Source organism: Pieris rapae, chromosome 13 (assembly GCF_905147795.1).
Source record: "Pieris rapae chromosome 13, ilPieRapa1.1, whole genome shotgun sequence".
Taxonomy (NCBI): Eukaryota; Metazoa; Arthropoda; class Insecta; order Lepidoptera; family Pieridae; genus Pieris; species Pieris rapae.
This window is the reverse complement of record NC_059521.1, coordinates 634,091-661,429: the sequence shown is the minus strand read 5'-3', so window position 1 is coordinate 661,429 and position 27,339 is coordinate 634,091. Positions and strand designations below refer to the sequence as shown.

The following is a 27,339-nucleotide window of genomic DNA, read 5'->3' as shown; positions in this document are numbered from 1 at the left end:
GTTGTCAACTGACCTTTTCTTGCCCAGCCTTGTTATCCTGACCTTCACAGTTAAGAAAATACAGTAGCGCGTGTTTTGACACGATACGAAAATTTTGTATGGTATGCGTGGAACACTCTTGAAATCGGACAGGTGAGCCTACTGCCCGTTGGCTCTGTCTTTTAAAGGTAATGAAGAAGACGTAGACACCTTATGAAAATCTTTTTGAAATGAAACTTCTTTAGGCGCATGAGAGGAATTTTTTTACGGATGAAAAAATAAAAGAAAAAATACACGCTATTGGTTGATGTATTCATTGAGTGGTTACATATTAGAACTTTAGATGGCAAGAAGTTTTACTTCAGACATGTGAACTCTATAGGCACGCACTGCATGCACGTGATACCGCTGCCATGGACACTCTCAATGCCAGAGAGAGAGTGCACTTACGGCCTTTTATAATTAGTACGCTCTTTTATTGATCCTAAGTCGAGTTGGTTCGGAAACAGTGGGCTGGTTCGACATAGTGGAGGTGAGCAGCAAAAATTTTGATTTGATCTGATTGATCAGATCAGTGATTACTGAAATGATAACTCTTTTCTGTGTTTGACAGTAAATAAAAAATTAATAGAGTTTGTTAAAAATATTTTGAACTTTCTACTGATTACAAAACCCAATCTGTTGAAAAGTCCATATGTGCTTTTGTATGGACAATATTTATTTTGCTGAAAGCTTTGACTCACTCGCATATTGTTACGATGTTATGTGAATTAAATTTTCTATTTCATAATTTGAATGCAAGAAATATAATAAGATTTTCATATATTTCGCTTTTTAGGTAATTGACGTCCAACGTTTTCATGATTACCTTTTAATTACAAAATTTATTTGATTATAGTTTATCTACTGAGTAATCATCAATATCTATTTTTATAAAACTATCTATTACAAACATTAGCCGAGTTTGCCTAGTAGCTTCAGCGTGCGACTCATCACTGAGGTCGTAGGTTCGATCTCTGGCTGTGCACCAATAGACTTTCTTTCTACGTGCACACTTAACAATTGCTCGAAAGGTGAAGGACAATATGGTGAGCATAACATCTTGCCTTAAACGCAAAAAATCGAAGGCTTGTGTCAAACACAAGATGCTTCTTGTCTATTAGATTGACAAGTGATCATGAAACAGATACGGAAATCTGAGACCAATAAACAAAATTTGATTAAATCGCAAAGATAATGTTAGTAAGAATTTCCGTTATTTTTGTAAAACGGTCCTATGCACATTAACAGGTACATTGTTGACGTCAAAGATCTTTTTTGCATTTATGACTATGAGTTCTCATGAATCATTTTACGTTTCAATACTAGGTCAAAACCACTAAAACAGAGCGATCACGTATTGACTTAACGGGCCATATAAAACACTCGATTACCATTCAGTATATTAAGCCATTTCACACTAACCGCTTTTACGATCGTTTTTATACCTTTAACAAGATTTTCGGGTGCTTGAGATAAAACGTTAAGGGTTTTCATGACTGTTATATTTTTGATGGGGTATTATTATAATACGAGCTGTGTTGGCGTATTGGCTACAGATTGCAACTCTCATCTCTGAAGTCGTAGATTTGATTTCCGGCTATGCACCAATAGACTTTCTTTCTATGTGCGCATTTAAGATTCGCTCGAACAGTGAAGGACATTGCCTTAGAATCAAAAAGTTGAAACAAAATCGAAAGCAAAATCGAAAATCATTTATTCATATAGGTAACATAATGTACACTTATGAACGTCAAAAAAAAAGATACATTAAATGATTTTCATTTTACATTGGAAGGGAAGAAGGTTGATGACCTACTTACGTCATAGATTAACAAATGATCTTGAAACAGAATTCTGAAGCCCAGATATAAAAAGCTTGTAGCATCACCGATTTACTTTTTTTAATAATGCAACATAATACATCGGGTTCAAAGACGAAAGATCAAAAGACTGCGTATTGCGCTTGTAGATGAAAACAACACCTCTTCTGCAATGTCATACACGCGGCACGAGCCAATCAAATTCAGGGAAAACACAGCCAGGATTTGTAAGCATTTATAAAAGAAAATAGTATAAAATAATGTAAAAATAAAACCTTTTTAGTTAAATATAGTTACTGTGCCTATCTTATTTCGAAGTTGGCGTTAAATGCCTATTTTAATTTGTGCCACGCTCCTGAAAAATAACTTGGTGCTTTGACGAAATGAAAGGGCTTTATTTACAAAATTAATAGCTCGAGCAGACCAGTATAGCCAGAAAGAGACTCGCTTAAGGACAGTTTCTTATTCTAATAATATTTGAATGAGAAGCTGGATTTTAATAATGATACTGTAATGTTACTGTTTTATTTATTACATTTTCATTAATAATAATAATGAATCGCTTATTTCAGAAAAAAGTGGTACATATATATCGATCAATATTAAGCACTATCAATCATACAAAAATAGCCATACAAATGCTAGATAAATTTTCCTTAAGTCATACTAAGAACATCTGTCATAATAATAATAATCAAGCTATTTCTAATCCATTTTTGTCAAACTTATGGTCCAAATATTTGCCCATTATTTTACAAAATTTAAACTATCTTGAACGAGTCTTGTATTGCGTTATGCAATATGATTCGTTGATATTAGATTTTACAAATATGCCTTTCAGATGCATAATAATTTCTCATCAGAGTGTCTTTAGTTGACTACCCGCCGCGGCTGATGTCCTGTAGGCTATCATAAAAGTTATATGACGGTAGAAAGATCTGCATAAACTGCACTGGACTAATGAAAACTACTATACTTCTATACTTTATGATCCATTAAATATTTTAATCGACCGTTAATAGTGTTGTGCATAAACTCAGGTCCGCCATTAAAAAAGTGATAAAAAGAGTAATCTCATTGTATTTAAGGCTGATCCTTTGAGCTTTAGGATATATTCCATAGAAAGAGTTATGGGCGTGCATTTTTACCGCATTTTTACGATTATAACCGCAGTTAACGAGTACAGGGGCACGCAGTTTCGTACTTTGTTGGTTTTGCGGTTAAGCGAAATTTTTCAGAAACGACAAAGAAGAGAAAAGTGTGTATGTGTGATGTAAGTGTATTTTTTTATGTTATTAAATTATTATTGTTGATACTAAAAGTAAAAAATATAATGACATGTTAATTCGCCTAGTATTTAACCGATATTATATTTATTTTATACACATAGAGTAAACAAAGAAACAGATACGTCGCTTTCCGTAAGGCATACTCATATTGTGTAACATATTAAAGGGGAAGGTGGAAGGCGCGGAAAGTCACCTACACGTTGGACTGATCAGATTAAGTCTGCCGTAGGAGAATCACTGAATCAGTGCAGTAGGATGACCTCCAATAGGCAACGATGGCGGAACGTCGTGAAGCGCATCACATCTGCGTCTTCTATTACCACATAGCGATCACGACCGCTCTGTCAAGAGAGCACCGAATAAGAAAAAGAACATATTAAACCATTGAATTGCATCTAAAATCTCTGAGATACTAGACTATGTAAAGTTAGTAATTCTTTTTTGGGAAAAGGAATAGTCTTCTTTAATAAAATCCCAGAGGCTCTTTTATCTCTGCCTTTTAATAAATTTAAGAAATGTATTAAAGAAAAGCTGTGTAAAAAGGCTTACTATAAAGTTATTGATTATCTAGTTGATAAAAGGGCCTGGGACTAGTGCTGGGCAGGCTGCCTCTAATTAATTTGATATATTTGTTTTAAATATTGCTTGATGATTTGCTTTTTTAAAAGAGTACCGAGAGTTTTTTACGCCGGCTTTTTCTCTCGGCCTACACCCTCTGTCTTCTTTGCCGATGAGTAGGGATGCCTACAGGTTCGAATTGATTGACGTGGAATAAGTGATACCTAGATGATCTTATGTTCCAAATAAACGTATTATTATTATTATTATTATCAGATAATGCCATTAATCCAGCGTCAATTGAGGTGCCGAAATAGTTTTCTCAACAGTTACATAACAAAAAGTTTGGATAACATTTCTCAACATTGCTGAAGACGCTCACATAGTTTCATATACACTGTAGAATGTCGTAGCACTATCGTAGCATATGTAGAATGTTGTAGACGTCTACGATAATCCCACAGTCAACAAAATGTGTAGCGAATCTGCTGAAATAGAAAACTTGCCAGAGCTTTAGAGCTTCTCGAGGTAAAATTTAACTAATCTGATAGTGAATTGAATTATTTTTTAAATTTGAATTTAATCTTAGTAATGCCGATGTTGTTCTATGGAAATGTCAAACACAACTTAACGCTAATGAGAAAGCCATATTCGTAATTATTGCTAAGCGGTATTACACCCTTAATAATATATGTTTTTTTTAACCCTAGAAAGATAGTCTGCGTAAAATTTACGTATGCGTTTTCGAAAAATTGCTCTCACTTTCTAATTTGCGCGAATCCATAGCTGTGCGTTTAGGACATTTCATTCGTCGTTGGGAGCTGCCACGTGCCGTAAGTGTCAATGAGGTAAGTGCCACCGATTTTGAAATATAACGACCGAGTGAGTCAAAATTACGCATGATTATCTTTATCGTGACTTTTATGATTTTGGCTTATATGACAGTTTTATTGTGTTTCGTAACTTTTAATACTTTATATCATAACTAATATTGTTATTTCATTTTTAAAGATATTGAGGCAAATATATAACACAATGGGGAGTACCAATTTAAACGAAAACGAAATCCTGGCCGCTCTTATGCAAAGTGATGATGCTTCCGTGTGAGGACACCGACAGTAAAGTAGCGGACCACGACAGTGAAGATGAAGTGCAAAGTGACACAGAAGAAGGGTTTGTAGACGAGATACAAGAAGAACAGCCGACGCCAAGCGGAAGTAATATCTTAGAAGAGCAAAGCAGTACTGAGCAACCAGTCTCCACATCGGCCTTTCGTAGGATCGTAGCCTTGCAACAGAGGACAATTAGTTTACCTCAATCCCTTTGGCAACAAGCTTGCTCCAAGAATCTTATAAGTTGTGGGAACCATACGATCAAACAAACGTGTGATACCGGAAGAGCTAAAAAACAGTCGCTCCAGGCTAGTGGGGACATCGATGTTTTGTTTTGACGGTCCCCTTACTCTCGTCTCCTACAAACCGAAACCGGCAAAAATGGTTTATTTGTTATCATCTTGTGAGGAGAATGCTACTATCAACGAAGCTACTGGCAAACCAGAAATGATAATATATTATAATCAAACAAAAGGTGGCGTTGACGTCGCTAGACCAAATGTGTTCTCTGATGTCCGGTAGTAGAAAGACAAATAGATGGCCTATGGCTTTATTCTATGGAATTTGCCTGCCTTAACATTGCCTGCATTAATGCATATGTAAGTTACAGCCATAATGTTAATCGTAAAGGAGAAAAGCCTCTGAGTCGCAAAAGATTTATGAAAAACCTTAGCTTGGGACTGTCTTCTTTGTTTATGCGTAGACGTTTAGAAGTACCTACTTTGAAGAGATATTTGCGAGATAAAATCTCTGATATGTGCCTATAATTAAAGTGCCTGTTACATCCGAAGACTATAGCAATGAGCCAGCAGCAAAAAAAAAGGATTTATTGTTCCTTTTGCCCTTCTAAAAAAGGAGAAAGGCAAATGCGTCTTGCAAAAAATGTAAAAAAGTTATATGTTGTGAGCATAATACTGATATGTGCCAAAGCTGTTTGTTACTTACTTTTATGTAAATGTATGTTCCTAAATTATAAGAAAAGCTTACTGTTGATTTTCTACTTAAAATGAGTCTGATTTTTAGAATAAAAAATACGTTTTCATTAGGAAGAGTAAGTGTTATACTATTTTATTGACTTATAGAAGACGTTTAAAGTTTTGTTTATTTTTTAAATACAAATAAAGAAGTTTAACAAATTATCTGCATTATTAATTAATTTAATATATGAGTATATATAATAACATAGAATTCATTAAAATAAACTATTAAACCTAAACCTACAACTAATTCAAATTCATGCGTAAATTTTACTCATGATTATCTTTTCCGTATTACAAAATATGATTATCTTTCTAGGGTTAAGACAGCAGTTAAGAGAATCATCTTAATTTGATGGGCCTACTCGACTTGAGTCGACCACATATAAGATTGTAAAGAAAATTTTAAAAAGGAAAACATATATATAGTTCTGCAGGCAAATAATGACTTTATTTTCAAGTTTCTTAATGGTGAGACCATTGGATGCATTTATTGTATACTTGCTACCTCCGCAATTTTTCGCCTTCACCCGCTATATTTATCTATCCTACGTTTTTAGTATCTGTTCGCTTTTTTTGAATCAAATAATAACTTTAATTTCTTTGTCATTTATTTCCAATTTTTCCCTCCAAAAATAACAAAATGTGTCCAGTGGTCTTTGAGATTTACACTTAGTAGTTACTTATACAGGTTTATACAACAATCAGGAGGAAACAACTCTTATTCTACAACGTACCATTGCTATAAATAAATATTGTTTCAATTATTCAAATAGCCCATAAAATTCGCAAACAAACTGTGCAACAAGATATCGTAGCGACCCGACGAATTGACTGAATTGAATTCATTCGTATGCGGGACTTGTCATCCGCGGTTACAATTGCCTCGTTACACTGACATACAGTATTTATTACGTCGTATTTCATCCAATCTGTCTGCTTACAAATTACTTCAAATAAAGGTAAGCTTCCCAGTGTATTGTCAAATAAAATTAAAAAACGTGGATCCAATTATACCTATTTTCATTTCAGTTTGAATGTTCTCCGGTCACAACAATGTATGTACAGATACAAATATTAATTTTCTACAAATATTTAAATTAATTTCTGTTTTCATTGGTAAACTAATATGTTTGCATAGATCTTTTATTTTTATTCATTATTTTCATTATTGGATACATCAGTAATAACTGTGGTTGATTGTAAAATTATTAATTATTGTGCTTAGATACACGGAACGTGTTTGGCTATTAGAGGAAGAGAGAAAGAAAATGTATGCGCGCACTGCTGTCCCAACTTCCGTTCGCCTTGCCCGATAACACTTTTCGTAACGCTTACGTCACGCGTTTGCCAGCTTACTCCCCAAGTCAAGCGTGCGTAAAGAAGTTTCACTTCAATAGATTTAATTTTTGGTTGTTATCGCGTAATCATGAAATCGGTCATGAAGTACATATGTCTGGTAATATTATTTAAAATCAAACTGTTGTGGCTGACAACCCCGAAGCTATATTTTGTTATGTTTAAGAGATCGAACAAAAACACTGCTATACTAAGGTAAAATAGGCGCGTGGTGTGATAAAAAGCAAAGCAGCAAATAACTAAATTATTATGTTGATACATGGTGCTCTAACGCTAAAATCAAGTAATTCAATTTTTTTTTTATAAATCCCACAACCATGAATACCCAGCTTTATTTAAAGAAAACAAGAACAATGCGTAGTTAGCTTTATTGTTTGTTTGTGGAAGCCTCGCATCTCGGTCAAAGTATGTAACAACAAAATTAGCTGACTTCCAGAACTACCTACGCTTAACCACTCAATGTTACTTCAGAGAACACGTTAGTTTAATTATTCACAGTAGAGAGCAAATTATAGAGAGCTTATTATAATTTTAAATTCCTACTTTTTAAATTCAAACATACTAATGTCTCAGTTACGCGTTCAAATTTGACTACTTCAATTTTATCTATACTAATATTATAAAGAGGAAAGGTTTGATTTTTTGTTTGTTTGTATGAATTGAATAGGCTCCGAAACTACTTGGCAGATTTGAAAAATTCTTTCACTGTTGGAAAGCTACATCATTCCTGAGTGACATAGGCTATATTTCATTTTCAAAAAAAATAGGCATCCTTACTAAAATTAAGATAACATTAACATTTGTTTATTATTTGATACAATTCTAACAGATGGCGCTGAGTTAAAGGTAGTTTAGTTTAGGTCCGTGTCGTGGTACCAACGTTTCACATAAGTTCTGCTACGGTTTCCCTTGATTAATTTACTACTATGTAATATAACAAGAACCTTAGCCACAGCAACGCTTGGCCGAGTCTGCTAGTTATCTTATAATTTGTAAAAATGGATGTATGTTTGTTACTCTTTCACGTAAAAAGTACTGAATTGATTTCACTAAAACTTTACAATATTATAGCTTATATATCAGAGTAACATATTATATGCTACAATACACAATGCAACACTACAATATTGTGTCAATTGTCCAAAATATCAAGTAGGTAGGAAGACACTAACAAATGTGCGCTGCAAAACCAATAGAATTACTCATATGTAATCAATGTATGTTGGAAATGTTTATCTTGAATAGTCAATGCTTAGTAGTTATTTTCTACGCAACGCTAATATAAGCTACTCGTAATACTAATCCTGCACAGACGAAGTCATGGGCACTAGCTAGTAACTAATAATTGAAGTATAATAATCTATAAAATACATACTAAAATTTTCAGTACTTAGTATGGAGAATATTTATTAAATACAACTAAATAGAAGTCAAAGATACAGAGAAATTCATACGATGTACAAAAGACAAACATATGGTATATTATTTAATTATATTAATATACAATTACAAACTAAAAATATATCTAATAACTAACCTTAAAATTTATTAAATTATTTTTTTTAAGTTGGACTAGAAAACCATACAATATTGCGATTTTGTTTCTTTTACATGATACTTGTAGGGAGAGGAGACCATGAAATATTTATATCTAACAAGTCTGTACTGTAAGTAAATTAAATATAAAAATAAATGTATCTATTGTATGTATATTTCTTTGAGCACAAAATATGGAATACAATACGCGAACTACGTTATGGAAAAACTGTAATACCTTTCTTAAGATTAAAGTTCTTTCTATGGTGAAGTATCAAAGAGATCATAAATAATGTATAGATATTGAATAAACTTGTGTAACAAAAGATGGAACAGAATACTGATTTCTTTGAATACGTCATATTGTGTACCAATAGTGAATAAATGAATTTCTAATATTACGAGTACTATATGTTTACGTTGTGTTACTAGCTTTTTGACTAATCGTTGGATACATAAATGTTTATTTTACCGCGGCTTTGTCTGCTTAAATTTACAACTGTGCAACAACTCTAAATCGGCCTCAGATGCATACATTTGTTTGACAATTCGCCTTTGTTGCCTGACACAAGCCATTCACTTTTTTTGGGTTAAGACCCAATGCTTGCCGGTTTCTTTAGTGTTGAATGCGTACCTAGACTGAAAGATCAATTGTGTAGAGACAGATCGAACCTACGGCCTCAGGCATGAGGGTAGCTATGCCAACATTGCTCTTGTAACGAATATATTATAGTAACACTAGCTGACCCGGCAAACGTTGTTTTGCCATGTTTTTGTGCCAAAAAATTAAAGTTATAATTAACAAAAAAAACATAAGGGATGATTGTAGAGGGATGAAAATTTAGGGTTGCGTGTATTGTTGTATGGTGTATCGTAAAAAAATAAAAACGGAAAATTTTGTCTAAAAAATAAATAAAAAAATTTAGGGGTGGACCACTCTTAACATTTAGGGGGATGAAAAATAGATGTTATTCGATTCTCAGACCTACCCAATACGCACACAAAATTTCATGAGAATCGGTCGAGCCGTTTCGGAGGAGTTCGGTTACTAACCCCGTGACACAAGAATTTTATTATAGTAACATTATATTATTGAAGAAAGGTAATGCATGTGGTGTGACATATCCGAATGATAGATCATCTAATCTTCAAATAGGTGTATCACATTTCTACGAAACAGATATTTCTTCGCAATTTGCGAGCCACGCAACATCTTATAACAACTACAACGGCGAGCTGAAAACTTCGTAGACTGACACAAAGATGGCGATACTAATATTAAATTAATAGTCAGTCCTAATCTTCACAAGGCACTTGTATAAATTAAACAATTTTCATACTATTGGTTTGTGAGATATAGTATTTTGAGTGAAAAAACTTTGTAATTAGGTTTAAAGACATTTATTCTCATAATAGACATTAGTCACTTACATGAGAATAGTTATATGCTTACGTTAGAATTTGAAAAAAAAAAAGAAACTTGGTAGAACTTGGATAAACTTTCATTGTAATTATAATTGAATATATTTGTTCTTACAGACCCATACAAGGCTTCGTATGTCCAGTGCAACGAAACCATAGTCCTGTCTCACTCTTATCAACACGCAACGGTCTCGAGCCCCGGCTTTCCTCGTCCGTATCCTGATGATGCCGAGTGCGTGACTGAATTACGGGCACCACCACAGCATTCGATAAGGCTGCAATTCGAAGAGCTGCTGACAGAACATGAACCTCAGTAAGTAATCTTTACTATTCAGAAATGCCTGCGTCGGTATTCTGAAAGTTACAATTGTAATATAACGTTATTTGCACCTTCGTTATAGTTCCCTCAATCCCCGTCATATTGTATCTTTGAAAACGCACGATGCAAAAACTCAACATTGAAGATGCAGATGCTGCACCTGCTACCTTTAAAAAGGAGTACAAAACTATGAAAAAGAGAGTGTACTTCTTGCGCAGTTATACACAACAGTTATTTGTATTACGTAAATGGTCCCAATAAGGACCAGACGCCACGCCCGTGATGAATAAAACCGAGGAACTTAACTTAACGCCTCTATTTGTTAAAGAATCTATTAAATAAGTACTATCGTAATATAGAATATACATTTGATACATATTTAATAAATGTAAACTTAGAGTATAATTTTATGAATAAGGGCAGAAAGCTTTTTTAAGGTGGAAAAAATAATTGCATTTGATAAAGACCGGCAACGCACTCGCGAGCCCTCTGGCATTGAGAGTGTCCATGGGCGGCGGTATCCCTTAACAGCTGATGAGACTCCTGCCTGTTTGCCTAAAAAAAATATTATTTAGATTTTAATGGCTACATATACAGTATGGTAATACTACTTAACTAACAGGCCTCTTCCACCCAAAGCTATAAAATAATATGTTTCTTTTGGAATATAAGATACAGATATATACTTATTCCATGTCATTAAATTGGAATAGGCATCCCTACTCAAAGAAGACAGAGGTGAACGCCGAGAGAAAAAGCTGGCGTAAGAAACTCTCGGTACTCTTTGAAAAAGAAAGTCTTGGTTATTTGGGAGCTAAATCCACATTAATGTGGCACTGAGTTTATGTTAACAAGTTGCTTAATAAATGCTGCACAAATATTAAAACTTCCCAACTAGGATAACTACTGAGAAAAAAAATGAAGCTTTCCTATCCAAACATGAGCCCATTAGGAAGCCAAAATATTATGTCATCATCATTAACGATGTTAACTACCAAAACCTCTCAAAAATGGGTGAATCACGTATTATGGTGATGGGTAGTTATAACGGCATATAGAACGCACTTGCGCTTTTCTATACAAGAACGATGCCAAGGCCTAATAGAAATATACAAAGCTCACGGTAGGTAACAATACAACATTAAAAGTATCCATTAATATAGTACACAGCGTGAACAGTTTTATGACGTGGATTATCGCACAAACAAATAAATCACACACAGATCCAAACAAATAGCAGTACATCATACTTTGTTTGTTCGTAATTACAAAAGCTTGTTTTCGGATTAATTTAGTATATTTTATTTGTATAACGTTTATATAACATTAGGTTCTTATATATGAAATTCGTTTTGTCTTACTGCCCACTTTGCCCTCAAATATTTCTTACGTTAAGAATTCCAAATTCGATCATTTGTTTTTCGAAAACTAGGATTCATTTCATTTTCCCTATTTTTTTCATTACTCTATTTGTAAAATGGAAAATTTCAAATATCGTTGTTTAAGAGTACGCGTTCCACCGTGGCACCAGTGCTACAGAAACAGCTTAAAGGATTAATTATGTTTACACATGTTCATCCTTTAAGCCGATGCAACACCCCCGCCAAACGGGGAAATAAAACACACTGCGTTGTTATTGTCAACGTTTTCGTTGTGGAAATTTCATTGTGCAGAACAAGCCCTGAGAACGGCCGGAGACCAAAGTTGATAACGAATAATTCAATGCTATTATGGAAGCGGATCCTTTGCAAAACTATGGCTGAGTTAGCTGTAGACTGGTGTTGGTGCTAAAACTGTTTGTACACTGGTCTTACGAATTGAGTAAAGCAAATCGACAAACGCGCGTCGACTGCTTACTGGCATATTGTGCCAGAAGGGATTTAAGTCGAACCATTACCTGAGATGAAAAGTGGGTCCTGTACAATCGGAAGTGTTCATCGCAATGGCTGATGATCGCAATGATTTCTGTAATCGCAATAAATAATATAAATTATAGCTTCAGGTCGAAAAACTTATAATAAATATTTATTTATTTTATTTATTTATTCACACAAATAACACAATACAAAAAAATTGGTTGCCTGTAAAGTCGGTATACGGGCGCGTGCCTCTCACTCGCTCTCATTGTGAGCGCATAACGTGAGCGGAGCGTAACGCAGTTTCTTGAAGTGTCACCCGGCAAACCAATTTATTAGACGTTGTCACGTCAAAAAATTGCAAGGGATGCAACGGCCGGCCTTATCGCTAACAAGCGATCTCTTCCAGACAACCCTAAATATGCTCACCATAAGAATCGAGATGCGGTTAGGTAGAGTGATTTCTTTGACATCTGGCGAAAGCTAGCGTACCTATATGTCAAAATTAATGAATTATAACATATTTTTACGAGTCAATGTCAGCCTTTATAAGTTATTTACACTAATTTAATATATTTTTATTAAATCAAAGGCTTATTTAATCAATTTATATTTAATTGAATGTTTCCATTTTGTCGTCTAAAATATTTTTAAACTTTAAATCTACTCACAAAACAACCGCAATAATGCCACACATTAATAACAAATGAATACGTTGACATCAATCGTTGTAAAATGTAACCGCATCGTTAAAGCCAGGATTATCATAATGAGAGCGCTATTACCCGCCATTTTGCATTGCAATCATATGTAGTAAATCCAAAAGTGTTTTAGCCAGTTTCCATAGTTTTGCTAGAAACAACTTGATCTTGATCTACACATTTGATTCTTCCTTACTGGAATAAATAAATTAGGGGAATTATTAATTATACATGATGATCAGCCACCTGTGACTGTCGCTTGTCTAACGCGTACCGGCCGCGCTTACATTACGTTAACGTGACCGATCTCGTCAGAGAGATGTGACACGCAGTATGCGTTCTGTCCTGCTCTAATGCATATTGGGCGCACCTTTATTACGTCATAGTGTGTTAGGTTACTTTCGTTACGAAATTTCTTGATTCGGTCGCCGCGCTCAATGCCTGCGATATAATCTATGCAATAGCTTAAAAAAAACAAAACAATTCTAAACAACCGCTCCAATCCATCATTCGTTTAACATTGTCACCGTGTCGCGTATCTGTCATTGGGATATAGTTTCGTCTTTTGTTTTCAATCGCTTCATATTGTACACGCAGTATTTAAGAATGCAAGTTATTGATACCATATAATGATTATCCGTTAAATAAACGAGGTCCCAATCAATATCATCAAAGATTGTATTGCGTAGTTAATTAAGATGCTGATCTAATTCCGCTGCGAAGGCCTGGATCTCATGGCACGAGGAAATTGAGTACGGATTGCCTCACTTTGTCGATCTTCATTTGATTATATCGGAACATGGATTTTGTAGAGCGCGTTCAATTTGTCATTTAAAATACAGTATTTTATTACATATAGTTTCATACATAATCAAAAAGGCGCTCTTTTTAGTTATATAAAACTTACATAGAAAGCGCATCCTTTGTGATTATGCATCAAACTTATATTTTACATTAGATGTACAATACAATATTGTTATCTGTGCAAAGATGCTTAAATAAAGGGCAGTATTATAATATATAATAATCTTGTTAGCAATAAGGCCACCTGCTGCCTCATAATTTATGCAACATATTTTTATGTTTGTATAATAATGTAATAACAAAGTGTAAATAAATAAAATAGAAGCTGGAACTTGATGTTGTCAAAACTTCGAAAAAAACTTAAATTCCAATAAGGATTTATTCGAGTAAAGACTAACAAGAATAAAAATCAAATTCATTGTTTATTTAAGAAAGTGCCTTTACTATTGAGTTTTGTAATCGATCGCTTAGTATAAAGCCTATTACAGTTTTAAATATGTAATGCGTATAGAGGTCGACAGGCTCGTATCGTTGTTTCTTATTGATTGATGAAATCCTTAAAAAAATAAAACCCTTAAAGTAAACTCAGAACAGAGAACAAATCTAACATAGATACTATATAAATGTAATGAAAAAAATATACATTGTTGCACCTAAGCAACCACAATATATGAAAAATTATAAATATAATATGTTGTGCGTATTGTGTGATAGTGTTAAAGTTTACACGTACGTCATGTACATACCCTATATACGTGAAGGTGTGTTTGTGACGTGTGTTCATGATGCAGGTGATTTTGTTCCATGGATATTTATAATATTCCTCTTAAACCATATTCCGTGATAGCTTAAACAAGACAAGGCTTAAATATTAATTGTAGTATGACGGAACTGCACGATGCTAAACTTTTTTTAATTATTAAATTTAAATTACTAGTAAATCACGAAATAGTTCAAATTTAAAAAAGGAAATGTCATCTATACATCCATATTTTAACGATCTTATATACCTAACAAAAATCCCGCTTAACTTTATTGATTATAAACTATTGTGAAGCCAACGGCTGGTTGAAAAGAAGCCGTTTCACAGAAACTATTTGTCCTGCGTTTCATACAATCTGTGAAACCTTTCTGTATTTCGCGATTCAGATACGGACAAGACGGATTTGTTACATTCCGTGTGATACATCTATCCCATCTTCCCGATCCTTGTTTGAGATTGGAGTGGTTATCGCTTGTATGTGAAAATCCTTTCTCGTGCTTTATTTACTTTTCTTTAGCTCAAAAGAAGGATATAATTTATTTCAGAAACATTTTTGGTTACTTACTATATGAAATTTGAAAATAAAAGCAAGACTCGGAAGAGCCAGTATCTTTCGTAAATTCCGTTCTCGAAAAGTAATAATAATTAAATCGCTTGCAATTTTATGAGATGTAGTTAAAAAAACATATTTGGAAACGAGGCTGGATGATAACAAAAGTGGACAAACACACCAACGAATAAAATAATAGCTGACGACAACGGCATATTTTTATTACTATTTCGTGTTGTTGCTTTTCATTGTATTGCTACTGACATTGCTTTTCCTGGGAATATTTAACACATGGAGTCACACATTGGTCAAACAATGGACTAATAACCGGATGCCAATCATTTTCATTTTATGGCGAATTTAATAATAAATATGAATGTTTGGAAATATATATTATATATTTTATTTAAAAAGAAACATTTTTCATATCCGTGTGGTCGGCATACAGCACGGCGGGTGCCAAATACTCGGCTCCAAGAGCTATGGATGGCAATGGTTAAAAAAATTATCGGAGTGCACGGATCCGAGTGTGTGGTGCCGTTACTATAACCTCGCTCCACTCGGATCTGATAAAAGAGCACAAACGTGTTAATATGAAAACATACAACTGGACTTTAAACTGGAGTATAATCGATAGGTGCACCAGGGTTAGGCTCACCTACCATCCCTACTAATATTATAAATGCGAAAGTAACTCTGTCTGTCTGTCTGTCTGTCTGTCTGTTACCTTTTCACGCCTAAACCGCTGAACCGATTTTGATGAATTTTGGTATAGAGATAGATGGAACCTTGGGAAAGGACATAGGGTACTTTTTATCCAGATCCCGATCCCGATCCCGGAATTATACGGGTGGAAACGCGGGGTGCAGTTATGTATCGCATAATTCAAATACTCCTAGCCAGCTTTTAGAATACTTTCTGCCTGACATGTCCATCAGGCCCATCGGCCTATACACTATGAATGTGTGAGTGTGACGATGCATGGTGTGGTGTGGCGGGGCTGGCGGGCGCGGGCGCGCTGCGCGGCGCGGCGGCAAAGACGTGCGGGGGACGCGGATGGCTCGGTGGGAGGAGTGTAGATCACAAAGTATGCTTACCCGAACGGGCAGACACGTGAGGGCAGACGTCGTTGGCGGACGCATGCGATATCTACAATTTTGAGCTGCAACGTATTCGCTTTCTTTACGTTTTCATTGGTGTTTAGGGTTTCTTGGATAAGCATTTTGTGTTATTTACTTAGTTGTTTTGGTTGTGATTATTAGTTTAGCATAAGTTAGTAGTAGGTAGAATTATAGTTAATAGGTAAAATAAATACTTTAATTCATTTTTTAGGATAGGTATAAAATTGTAGTAGATTAGTAGGCAGGTTTTTTTAAGTTTTTTCACATTTAGTAAGTAGTTACGGTACCTAAGAAGGTCAGCATAGTTTTTATTGAGTATTAATAGGTAAGTAATGTTGTTTTGTGAATAAAATAGTTCCAGTAGTTTCGCATATAATTTTATCGATTCATTTTGTTTTTATTCCATGTGGATAGTATATTTTTTTTAACATTTAGTTTAGCAATTCGTTTTGTTTTTGTTTTATTTCATGTGTATAAGTACCTACCTTAAGTATAGTTTCGTACTCAGTACCTTTAACTAAATTTTTTTGTCAGCTAAAGAATTTTTTTTTGCATAAGTACTTACCTGTTTTTATTACTTTAGGTAGGTAACTGGTTAAGTAATATGCCTCGCAAGCGTAAATCTAATTAAGCGCGTAGCTCTAAAAGAGCTCGAACTGCGCAAGTAGCTAGATCCCAAGAATCTGAGGAGCAGACTCAGGCCCGGCAGATTTTAGATGCTGAGCGACACGCAACGCAAAGAGCTGCCGAGACCTATGAACAAACTCAGGCCCGGCAGATTTTAGATGCTGAGCGACACGCAACGCAAAGAGCTGCCGAGACCTATGAACAAACTCAGGCCCGGCAGATTTTAGATGCTGAGCGACACGCAACGCAAAGAGCTGCCGAGACCTATGAACAGACTCAGGCCCGGCAGATTTTAGATGCTGAGCGACACGCATCATTGATAGCTGCAGAGATGCCAGAAGAATCCCAAAGACGACGTGTGTTAAATGCTGAACGGCAGTCAGAAAGGAGAAATGCGTTTACAATGTATACATGGGGAGCATATATGAGCAAGTGACATCGTTCCCTGTAGAATTTCTTAACTCCTTAGAATTATCGGGGGTGCCTTCCCATAAGTTGAGGCTAAAAGTAGGTGTCCCGGTCCTGTTGATGCGAAATCTTGACGCACCAAGAATGTGTAATGGCACACGTCTACAAATTACACACCTGGGACGCAATATTGTGAGAGCAATAATTATGACAGGAACAGCAAAGGGAGAAGAAGTGTTAATTCCCCGTATTCCAATAATCCCTACCGATTTGCCATTCCAATTCAAAAGAGTACAATTTCCCCTGAAAGCAGCATTCGCTATGACGATAAACAAAGCTCAAGGACAGACACTCAAAGTAGCTGGTGTTCATTTAGAAAAAAACTGTTTCTCCCATGGGCAACTGTATGTGGCGTGCTCACGAGTATCGAGTCCACAAAACCTACATGTTTTGACCAAAGAAGGAAAAACAAAAAATGTCGTATACAAAAACGTATTAAACTAAGTTAAGTCAGGGATCAAGGTCAGGAAAAGTCTACCTATGTTAATCTCAATAATTCAATGTGCCGGCTTCATTAGAATCGTTTCATTATAGTTTCAGAGCCTATTCAGTCCAAACAAATTTACACGAAGTAGTAGTTCTACGCAGACGAAGTCGCGGGTAACAGCTAGTATAAGATAATTTAAGAATCTGATATCTACTTGCTAAACCTGCCAATAGTAAAAAATACTCTTAAGTAATAAATGCATAAATCAATATCCATGAGGTGGCAATACGGTTAATAGTTATTATACCAACCGTCTTTTATTAAGCTTCTATGCAAATATCGTATCTCTGGCGACACATTATATAAGTTAGGGATATAATCCCACAATCAGACTTTTCATTTCATGTAACGACTCTTGTGGGATTTAACTTCGCGAACACAAAGAAACAAATTTGTGATGAATAAAGGCAATGCTTAAAAGTTATTAATATAAGTTTTGTGTTTATTTATGAATGTACTTAAATGTAAGTAAAAATATTTATATTAAATAAAAAATATTAAATCCTATGTAAAAAAATTATATTAAGATGAAATGACGTTCGCGGGGGCAGTATAAAACATAAATCAAAAAAGTCTATTAATTACATAGAATTAAATCCTCGATTCTGGGACTGATATAATTATAATAATAATAAAGCCTTTATTCAGATACATTTATACATTTAAGAGTGTACAAAAGAAAACAGTTAAAAGTGTATTTCTTAGTTACGCAGCAACATTCCGTAAGTACGTAACATATTTTAAAGATAAACTAATACTCAGATTACTTACATCTATGCATTTATTTTTCTATTATTAAGAAAAATGTCAAAATTTCATCAGATTTAACACATTTTATCTCGAAGCCACAGAGCGTAATGTTATATGGGTTGACGGCTAGATTTGGCAAACGCGATCATTTGCCTCGCCAAATACCGTATCGCTGGCTCAGCAACTCATAGTCTAGACAGTTCTTTAATACGGAAAAATAATTTAACAAAACCGAACATTTAAATCGAAATTCCACCAAACTTTAGAATTTTTTACTTTTATACTTTATATTGTCAACGTAATGTAGACAAAATAAGAATATAACAACATTTCTTATCAATACCCCGATATATATGTATTGTATACTCTTTATGGGAAACTTATATTTTATATAACACGCCACAGGGCTATAAGAAAAGAACTCTTGATTGGAAAAACTCGAAGAGAGAAGTTTAAAATCTAAGTTTCCCATGGACGTACCAACTTTCAACCGAGTTCATTTGAAATTCATTTTTAATATAAAAGTAAGAGGGCTTGTTTATATGTGAAGTATACTAGAAACTTTGTACCGCACTTGAGCGAATGTTTTAAGAAACTTTACTAGAAGCCTTCTAATTCTTCAAACTCTAGCTATTTGTCAACATTTTTGTCTACAAATAAACCTGTTTCTCTTTTATATAATAGGGTATCAAACTAGCGTACGGGACGCCCATAAATGGCAGTCATCACAGTCCAAAGAAGCCCATAAACTAAGGCATTGTTAAAATATTTTTTTGAAAACGGTCCATGTTTATTTATGTTATTGGTTACTTTGGTAAAAAAAAGTATTTTTTTTCTTTTAGCAATACCAATGTATTATTATATTTATATTGCATAACCATACAATATTTTAAAGATTTTAACGTATTTGTTATAATAACCCCAAAGTCTTTATCAACGTGGAATTATTCCATCCTTCATGGCTTGTAGTATTGAAAAAATTTGATTAACAAATTATTTATTAACAACTCATCTCAATTACTGAAAACCAATTACTATTAAAACGTTTGGATAGTTACTCCACTAAGAAACAGATACATAGATGTAAGAAGTTCAAATTTAACATATGTATTACCTCAAAATACAATATGCAAAAAGCAAAAAGCAAGTCCAAAATAGAAAATGGTATTGTTCAAAATCCTAACCTTTTGTTCTTTGTATATCGTACCTTTGTGGACCCGGTAGCATATGTCGCTACGCCACAAAAGATATAATTTACGAAACCTCAAAGACAGATGAAAATAAAACTCTTTTAGATATTTTATTTCTTCAGTATTCGTGTAATGTATTGTAAAAAAAAAATAAACTTTACAATACAAATGAAACGAAAATTTTGTAATTTATATTAAGCACTAGGCATTAATTAGAGTTAGAAACGTCTCACTATTTAATCAGTACCTATAAATTAGACTTAAAGTTGCAAGTCGAAAACGAGCCGCAGCTGTTGAAAAAATCACTGTCATTTCTCTTTACGAGCTGAGATCTGGAACAAACTATATAACATCGATTTAAACATTCTAACGGTGACGCACTTCATGCCATTTTCTGGTACCTGATGCATCAACTTTCCAGTCTGGATTCAAGTTTCTCGGGTGAAAAGTTTCGGACGAATTGCTGAAATACGAAAAACATCTTCATTCTTGAGTATTTATATGTTATGGTAAAAAAGTATGTGAGATGCGCTCATACGGGTAAGGTATACATATTGAGGAAACCGGTATGTTTTAGATCCCAAAAATCTACTTGTGTCAGGCACAGAAGGCTGATCACCAACTTGTGTTTGTAGAAAATTGTAAAAGAGGTTTGAAATGAGAAGAGTGTATGTATTTCAGCTTAATACAGAGATACATACTCAAATATATACCGAGTTATAGACAGATATATATACAGGGACAGTGAATCGAGTTGTCTCAGATGTTGGAAACGGAAAACAGCTCAAATTCAAAGTCAAAAAAAAAATATATGAAGACAAAGCATGTCTTTACAAATAATCCTACTATGACTATGAATATTTTTTATATTTTTTTTTCATTGATTATTGTTACTTTGTGTGCTTCTGTGTGTGTGTTTTGTTAGTAATAATGTATATGTCTATGTCTACAATGAAAATGTTTATTTTGTAAAAAATTCTTAACATTTCCACAGAGTCAATTATATTAATGACACATTTAATCGCATAAGCTATGTACAAGTACGTTACAAAATAACCGACACGAAATCAATATTGTAAATGGAGTTGCCAAGTACAGGTGCTCGCGTGGAGTTGGGCCAAGTTAAAGAATACAACGGAAGGACATAAATAATGTACGGAATATGTATTTTTAATGTTAATGGAAATTTATTTTGTTTAGAGTTTTTTTTTAAAAGAGTACCGAGAGTTTTTTACGCCGGCTTTTTCTCTCGGCCAACACCCTCTGTCTTCTTTGCCGATGAGTAGGGATGCCAACAGGTTCGAATTTAATGACGTGAAATAAGTGATTCCATGATGATCTTATGTTCCAAAATAAACGTTATTATTTTTATATTGTATTTAAAAAATGTGTTCAATAATAATTATTACAAAAACAGTTACAATTTAGGGATATTCGAATATTATAGAGATTTTCTTGTTTGAATAGAAAATAAAATTCTGTGATATATGAGGGATACACAATCATCAGTATAATATCATAAATCAAACACAAAAGAATATCTTTCACTCAAAACATCCACCAAATAGCAATATTATTCGAGACCAATATTAGGTCACTCCAACGCAAAATAACATGGTATTATGCGGGTCGGTTCCGGTGGCTATATTATTTGGAGCCAGGTGCAATTTATCGGACCGATCCTGTTTGTTTTTTCATCTGTCAGGTGCTGAAAGGCTTTTGGGAATGTACAAAATGACAGGTCCGAAAACACTGACATTACAAATTGTTTTTGTACTGAATTATTATATCATGACTACACAGAAAACAATTTTAAGTTGATATTAAAAAGTTGTTTTCTTTTTCATTCTGGTTACATCAATTTTTTTTTTATTATTCGAAATTTGAATTGGAATACGTCAATCAAAACTGCGCATTTAGTTGTGGCGGGTAATTTTAAAACATGGCGTTCGTTTAGTTGCAGTTACGACTTCTTGGAGATCTTAGAGCCGAATATAGACAACGTCACAGTACATGAAGATTGGTTGGGAACAGAACATCACTCATACAGCTCGGAAAATGAGGTAATTATAATGTTATGTTATTTAAATTGGCATTTTTGTGTTCCCGTTTTATTTCATGAAGACTTTGTTTTCATTCATTCAAAAAATCTTTATGAAAACAAACCTAGTCAGGAAAAATAATTACATTTATAATGATAAATAATAAATATCAACAACAAATTTACATAAAATGCTTTGATTAAAGTCAAAATAACAACATTTCTTAACTTAGTATTTAAAACTTAATGAAAAGAAAATGAAAACATATTAAAAAGTTTGGTCTCTGAGGCGTTTAACGCTGGCAGCATTTCACTAAATTGCTTATTTATTGAACTAAGAAAGCACCAACTCTGTGGTCACCGGTTCTATCTGGCGACAATAAAAATCCAAAAACTACAGATGAAAAAGAAATACTCAAAAATTTTTATATATTTTTATATATTATGTTAAATTTGAATATTGAATTTAATGTGTTAGACATGTAGTTACTTTTACAAAGTAGTAAATGTAGTTACTGTTACATTTACAGTTACTACTAAAATATCAATGTTAAATAATCAAATGTGTTTACCACATTTTCTTACGATGCTTACCTTCATTGTACTACCATATACCTCGCTATTTTCCCAACGTTTGTTTGCAATATGTCTAAACCAATATTTTATACTCAAATTCTTCTTCAATATATCAAATCTAGCGTTCTTGTAAGACAGCCTTTTACATTTAACTGAATGGCGATCAAAGTTCGCTAATATTTCCCAAGAGCAAGCCAGGGGCGATTTATGAAATGCTCAGTACATTAATGTGTAATTGACCTGTCAGAACCACGCCTGTTATTAGATTTGGCTTTTATACTCCCCTATTACCATATTATTGATAAGTATGTTTATTAAATTCTAGTAAAATTCTAGGATTTTAAAATGTAATAGTGATTCTCAATCCTCAGTGACTGTTCCAGCACTAATTTATTTATGAAAACATGTCACACATTGTGAGGAAACTGGAAATGTGTACTGTCTTCTATCTCTCACAAATGCAATTGCATATTTCGATATGAATAATAATAAATCTCGTTTATTTCAAATTTTTACAAATGTTGAAAATGCAGCTTAGATTTGTTATGTATATATTTTTCTTGTTACTCTATAGTCTATATACTAACTTCCTTCTGTACCATTAATCGGAACCAAATCCATGGCTTTCTTTCTGCATTCCCTTCCTGCTGTTTCTTCACCTTCTTTAGGGCAACCTCTTCTCCTTCTTACCCTTAGTACTTTCCAAGTATATATTTTTATTTAGTTGTTTATTTTAAATTGTAGGTGTTTGAAGAACTGGAGACGCTGATCCCAGAATCTGACTCTATTAGCGCTGGATGGTCACGTGATTCAGCAGTTCGCCGGCGCCGCCTCTGCGGGGATTGGGGAGGGAAACTGAAACTCTTGCGATATCAGTCACGGGGCCATATTTTACGAATTCGCTTCAGATCGGACCATTCAAGACACTACGCCGGATACCGGGCGAAAGTGACGTTAGCAGACTGTGAGTAGTTATTTGATTACTTCAATCAATACTTATACAATATAAACTAATAACCTATTTTACCAAATTTATTTTAATTTAATAAGGATTGCACCTAATTAAGAAGATTACACTTACGGTAAACACATGATAAGGCTGGAACATTACGCAATTCGCTTAAATCTATAGCACAAATGAAATCTTTGTTGTCAATATATATATATATATATATATATATATATATATATATATATACATAAAAATTTTTGTTCAATTGCCTCGCTAAAACTGAAGAGTGTCTGAACTAATTGCATGTTAAGGGAAGGTTTAAACGGAGGATATAATTAATAAGTAAAGAAAAATACTAAATCCGACAAATGAATTTACCAATCAAAACTATTACTAGCTGGGAAATACTTGATGGCTTTTTTTCTATTCAGAAATATTGTGTTGGTTGTTTAAACGCTATAAAATATATGTAGTATTTTTTGGCACAATATATGCACGTGAAATGAAGTTCATCGTATCATCTAAATCACAAACACTTTTGTAAAATCGTTCTGACGTTCTGAATTTAAATACACGAGATTAAATTAAAAAAAAACTCATATGAAGTACACAAAGACTTCTTTCAACAGAAGCATGGCTAACTCATCCTGCTCAACGCCAACCCGCAACGTTTTGACGTTGTTTAAATATTCTAACAATTTTGAAACGAAATAATACAGTTTGTCTTTACAAATATTATGTACGTGTGTCTGAGAACTATAGAAGCTGCGCTGACCATTCAAACTAGCGTCTTTGTGTTTGCAGTTGTAACACGTACTCTATTGTAACTAAGTTTATTTTATCATTGAGCTCGTCCTAGTTTTAATTAAATTTAAACTTTTTGAATATTCACGCTTCAACTCGCGCGCGAGTTTAGTCAGTATTTCGGCAATACGGTATATTTATTCATGTGGAACTAATGTGTAACTAACTACTAACGCTTGGTTTTGTGGTGGAAGGTGGAGGATTCTTGACCAATCTCCCCACTGAATGGTTCCAAAACCCAAGTGGTTGCGGTCGAGTTCTATACATACTTAGCTGTTGGAATAACTTCGTAAGCGCGTTTCAGAGTATAATGTCACCGTAGAGATTTGAGAGCGCTGATAGATTTTACTGATGACTATCTATAAAATGCTCTATATGCTAATGCTACGCATTACGTTTATATTGGTCATATTTTAACCTTTCCTCTGTAAATTCCAATTTCATTTATTATTATTATTCCATAATTATTAACAAATTCAAATTTGGTAACGATATGAATTCAACTTTTATGTATGCAAGTTCAATGTAATTTTTGTAACATAGTATTTTTTTGATAAAAATAACTTTATTTGACTCAAAAACATATACTGTGCAACGAATCCCTGGGATACAATATGTTATATAACACTGTGGTTTATTTATTTATTTATTTATTGGGAAACCAAACAGATACATCCTTATAATAAAAACAAAGTCAAAAATAAAACACAATACAAACACATTGGATGCATCCAATGTGTTAGTATTGTGTTTAACACATACATAATATACTTCTATGAGTACTACCGTTTAAATTGGGTTTAGCCTGTATCTTAAACGATAGTTCATTCCAGTGTCATTAAGGTTCAAATGGTTAAATTGATATCATAAAACCCATTGAGGTCGGGATAGCTGTCGATATCGCCATTGGAAATGACATAGAAAGGGTTCGAGACCTAACAGGACAAATCACAGATTTTTTTTAGATATATTTTTGCTGACAAGACCTTTCCTAAGATCTTCTGCTTATCTGTCTAAAATAACAATATGGTATTTGGTCGAGACTGGAACCATGTAGGTGATACAACAAGTTGGTTGAGAAGAAAGAAGAAAACTGCACATATAAAACAGTTAATAATATGAACGTAGAACTTCGAAATTTAATTATGAAGAACATGGTTGTGAAGTGAATTTGTAGTGCTTGTTAGCCCGTTTCATTCATTCGAGCATGTTTTGTGTGGCATCCGAATTTGCAGAGTTTTCTTGGAAAAATTCAATTTATACTGTGACGTATATTTGCTATAGATGACATGATGACATTTCCCAATTTACGTGATATTTTCGAAGCTGAGTATTGATTTAATCTTTATTTAGTACTGGATACAACTAAAGTGGCAATGGGCCGGTCCAATTGCCCGCGTTTGTGATGACAGATGGGTCAAATTTCAGTTTTTTAATCAAAGAAATAAAATTTTATTTGATAAATTAATGGATGGATAACAGAATTTTTAAAAGGTTATCCATCAAGCAATTTCAGTAGTCCTTACATTAATATGATCTATTTTACTAGAAATCTTCTGTATTATATTAATAAAAATATAAACCAGTACGAATAATTTACAGCAAAAAACAGACAATATATTTTATCCCAACGTGATGTAGTCATAAAGCCATTAAAATTCTCTTTATCATGCAAATACAAACCAAGCCCGAATGAAAAATATTAATTGACCAATGTGATTTATGAATTTTCAATCAGTGATATTTTATTAAGTCAATGTGTTTTATAGGAATTTCGATATAAAAGGACTCGATCAACGTGATGTAATAAATCTTCCAAAATGTATTTGCGTGAATTTTTCCTTTGAGGAAAATGGTTTAGTGCCCGATAATCCGAAAAAGGGAATGTTTTTACACTATGTTATGTTTTACTTAAATCATGATTATAAAAGATTTATGTGCAGTTTCAGAGTTAGTCGTCTCTTCCTGTCAAATTCTGTTTCTATTCTGTTCTGTGTAATAAATAGGGAAAAATGAGTACATGTTTTAGTTAATACGGTGCAAATAGACTTATTTCTTTTTAATGATGTAAAAAATACTATACTTTCATTAAAATATAAATAACGACTTTAAATTGGTATCATCTTAAGAGGATATTAAATCAATGGTGAAAATTTTAAAGAATATTTTTTTATCAATTGAATATAATCTATTATCTAGTTCATTTAATTAATTTACTACTTCCACAGCTCAGGAAATAAATTCTTGGTTTTTAAACTGTCGTGACCCAGGAGTTTCGATTGTGTTCCTAAGAAAATAAGTTTTTCGGTTTGGTTGGCACAGCAGATAGATCTTACTCACAAGAAACAAAAATAATTGATTCATCAGTCTATCATTAATCTTCAAACATTTTTTTTGTGACGTCCAAAAACTATCTTAAAATACTGGACAAAATGGCATTAATTAGTCATACAATGTAGGGCTATTGAGTGGATGGTTCTCACTTCAACATCGCTCGACTTATCTTCAAGTAATCCTCTTATAATCCCACTTCACCAAAATGCTTTTATCAAAAATGACATTTCATTCAATTCGTATTCTTTTACGAACTGTTAAAGTATTTCTTATCTTTGTAATTGTAAGTCACTTTTATTATAGTCTTAAACTATATTAATTTTATATGTACGTGAGTTTACACATTTAAATAATACTTCTTTAACAGATATAAAGTGAGAGACATTCACTGATCACAGTTGCTGAAAAGCACAAACAACGTCGAGTTGTTATCATGTAAACAAAGTATTTAATTCTCGTTTAAATGTTTGCTTCTTTTTTAAGTATAATTTTGTCAACAGCACAGTCATGTATGGACTCGAAGCAAATCCTCTTCAATGGCTACTGTTATCTCTTTTCCGGATATCCACGGGCGTCTTGGACTACAGCCAAACAGGTGAGTTAATATAATGTAAGCTACGCAGTGCCACAAGGTTTATGGCATTTCTGAATAGTTTTAAACCCGAAGTCACAATTTAATTAAGATATTTGACATATAATAACAATATTAACTATAACCTAATTTATTGAGATTTTTTTAGACATACACTACATAATCGAATGGCTAACTTACCTTTTTAAAATACATTAAACAATAGTAATTTATATTTATATATCTTGTACTAAAGCCGTTACTTTGTTGAATGTACAGGATTTATTAAAATCCTGTCCATAATATTAATTTTTTTTATGTAACGTGTATT

At 33.5% G+C, this 27,339-nt stretch overlaps 1 protein-coding gene across 1 annotated transcript in view; it reads left to right on the top strand.

The window, feature by feature from the left end:
• The window catches only part of LOC111003464, a 129,253-nt gene that overhangs the window by 82,858 nt on the left and 19,056 nt on the right, over window positions 1-27,339 (top strand). Inside the window, exons 7-10 of the mRNA XM_045630753.1 lie at window positions 10,212-10,407; window positions 21,688-21,793; window positions 23,092-23,311; window positions 26,938-27,032. Coding sequence (XP_045486709.1) covers window positions 10,212-10,407; window positions 21,688-21,793; window positions 23,092-23,311; window positions 26,938-27,032 — 617 coding nt within the window. The remainder of the gene's footprint in view (window positions 1-10,211; window positions 10,408-21,687; window positions 21,794-23,091; window positions 23,312-26,937; window positions 27,033-27,339) is intronic.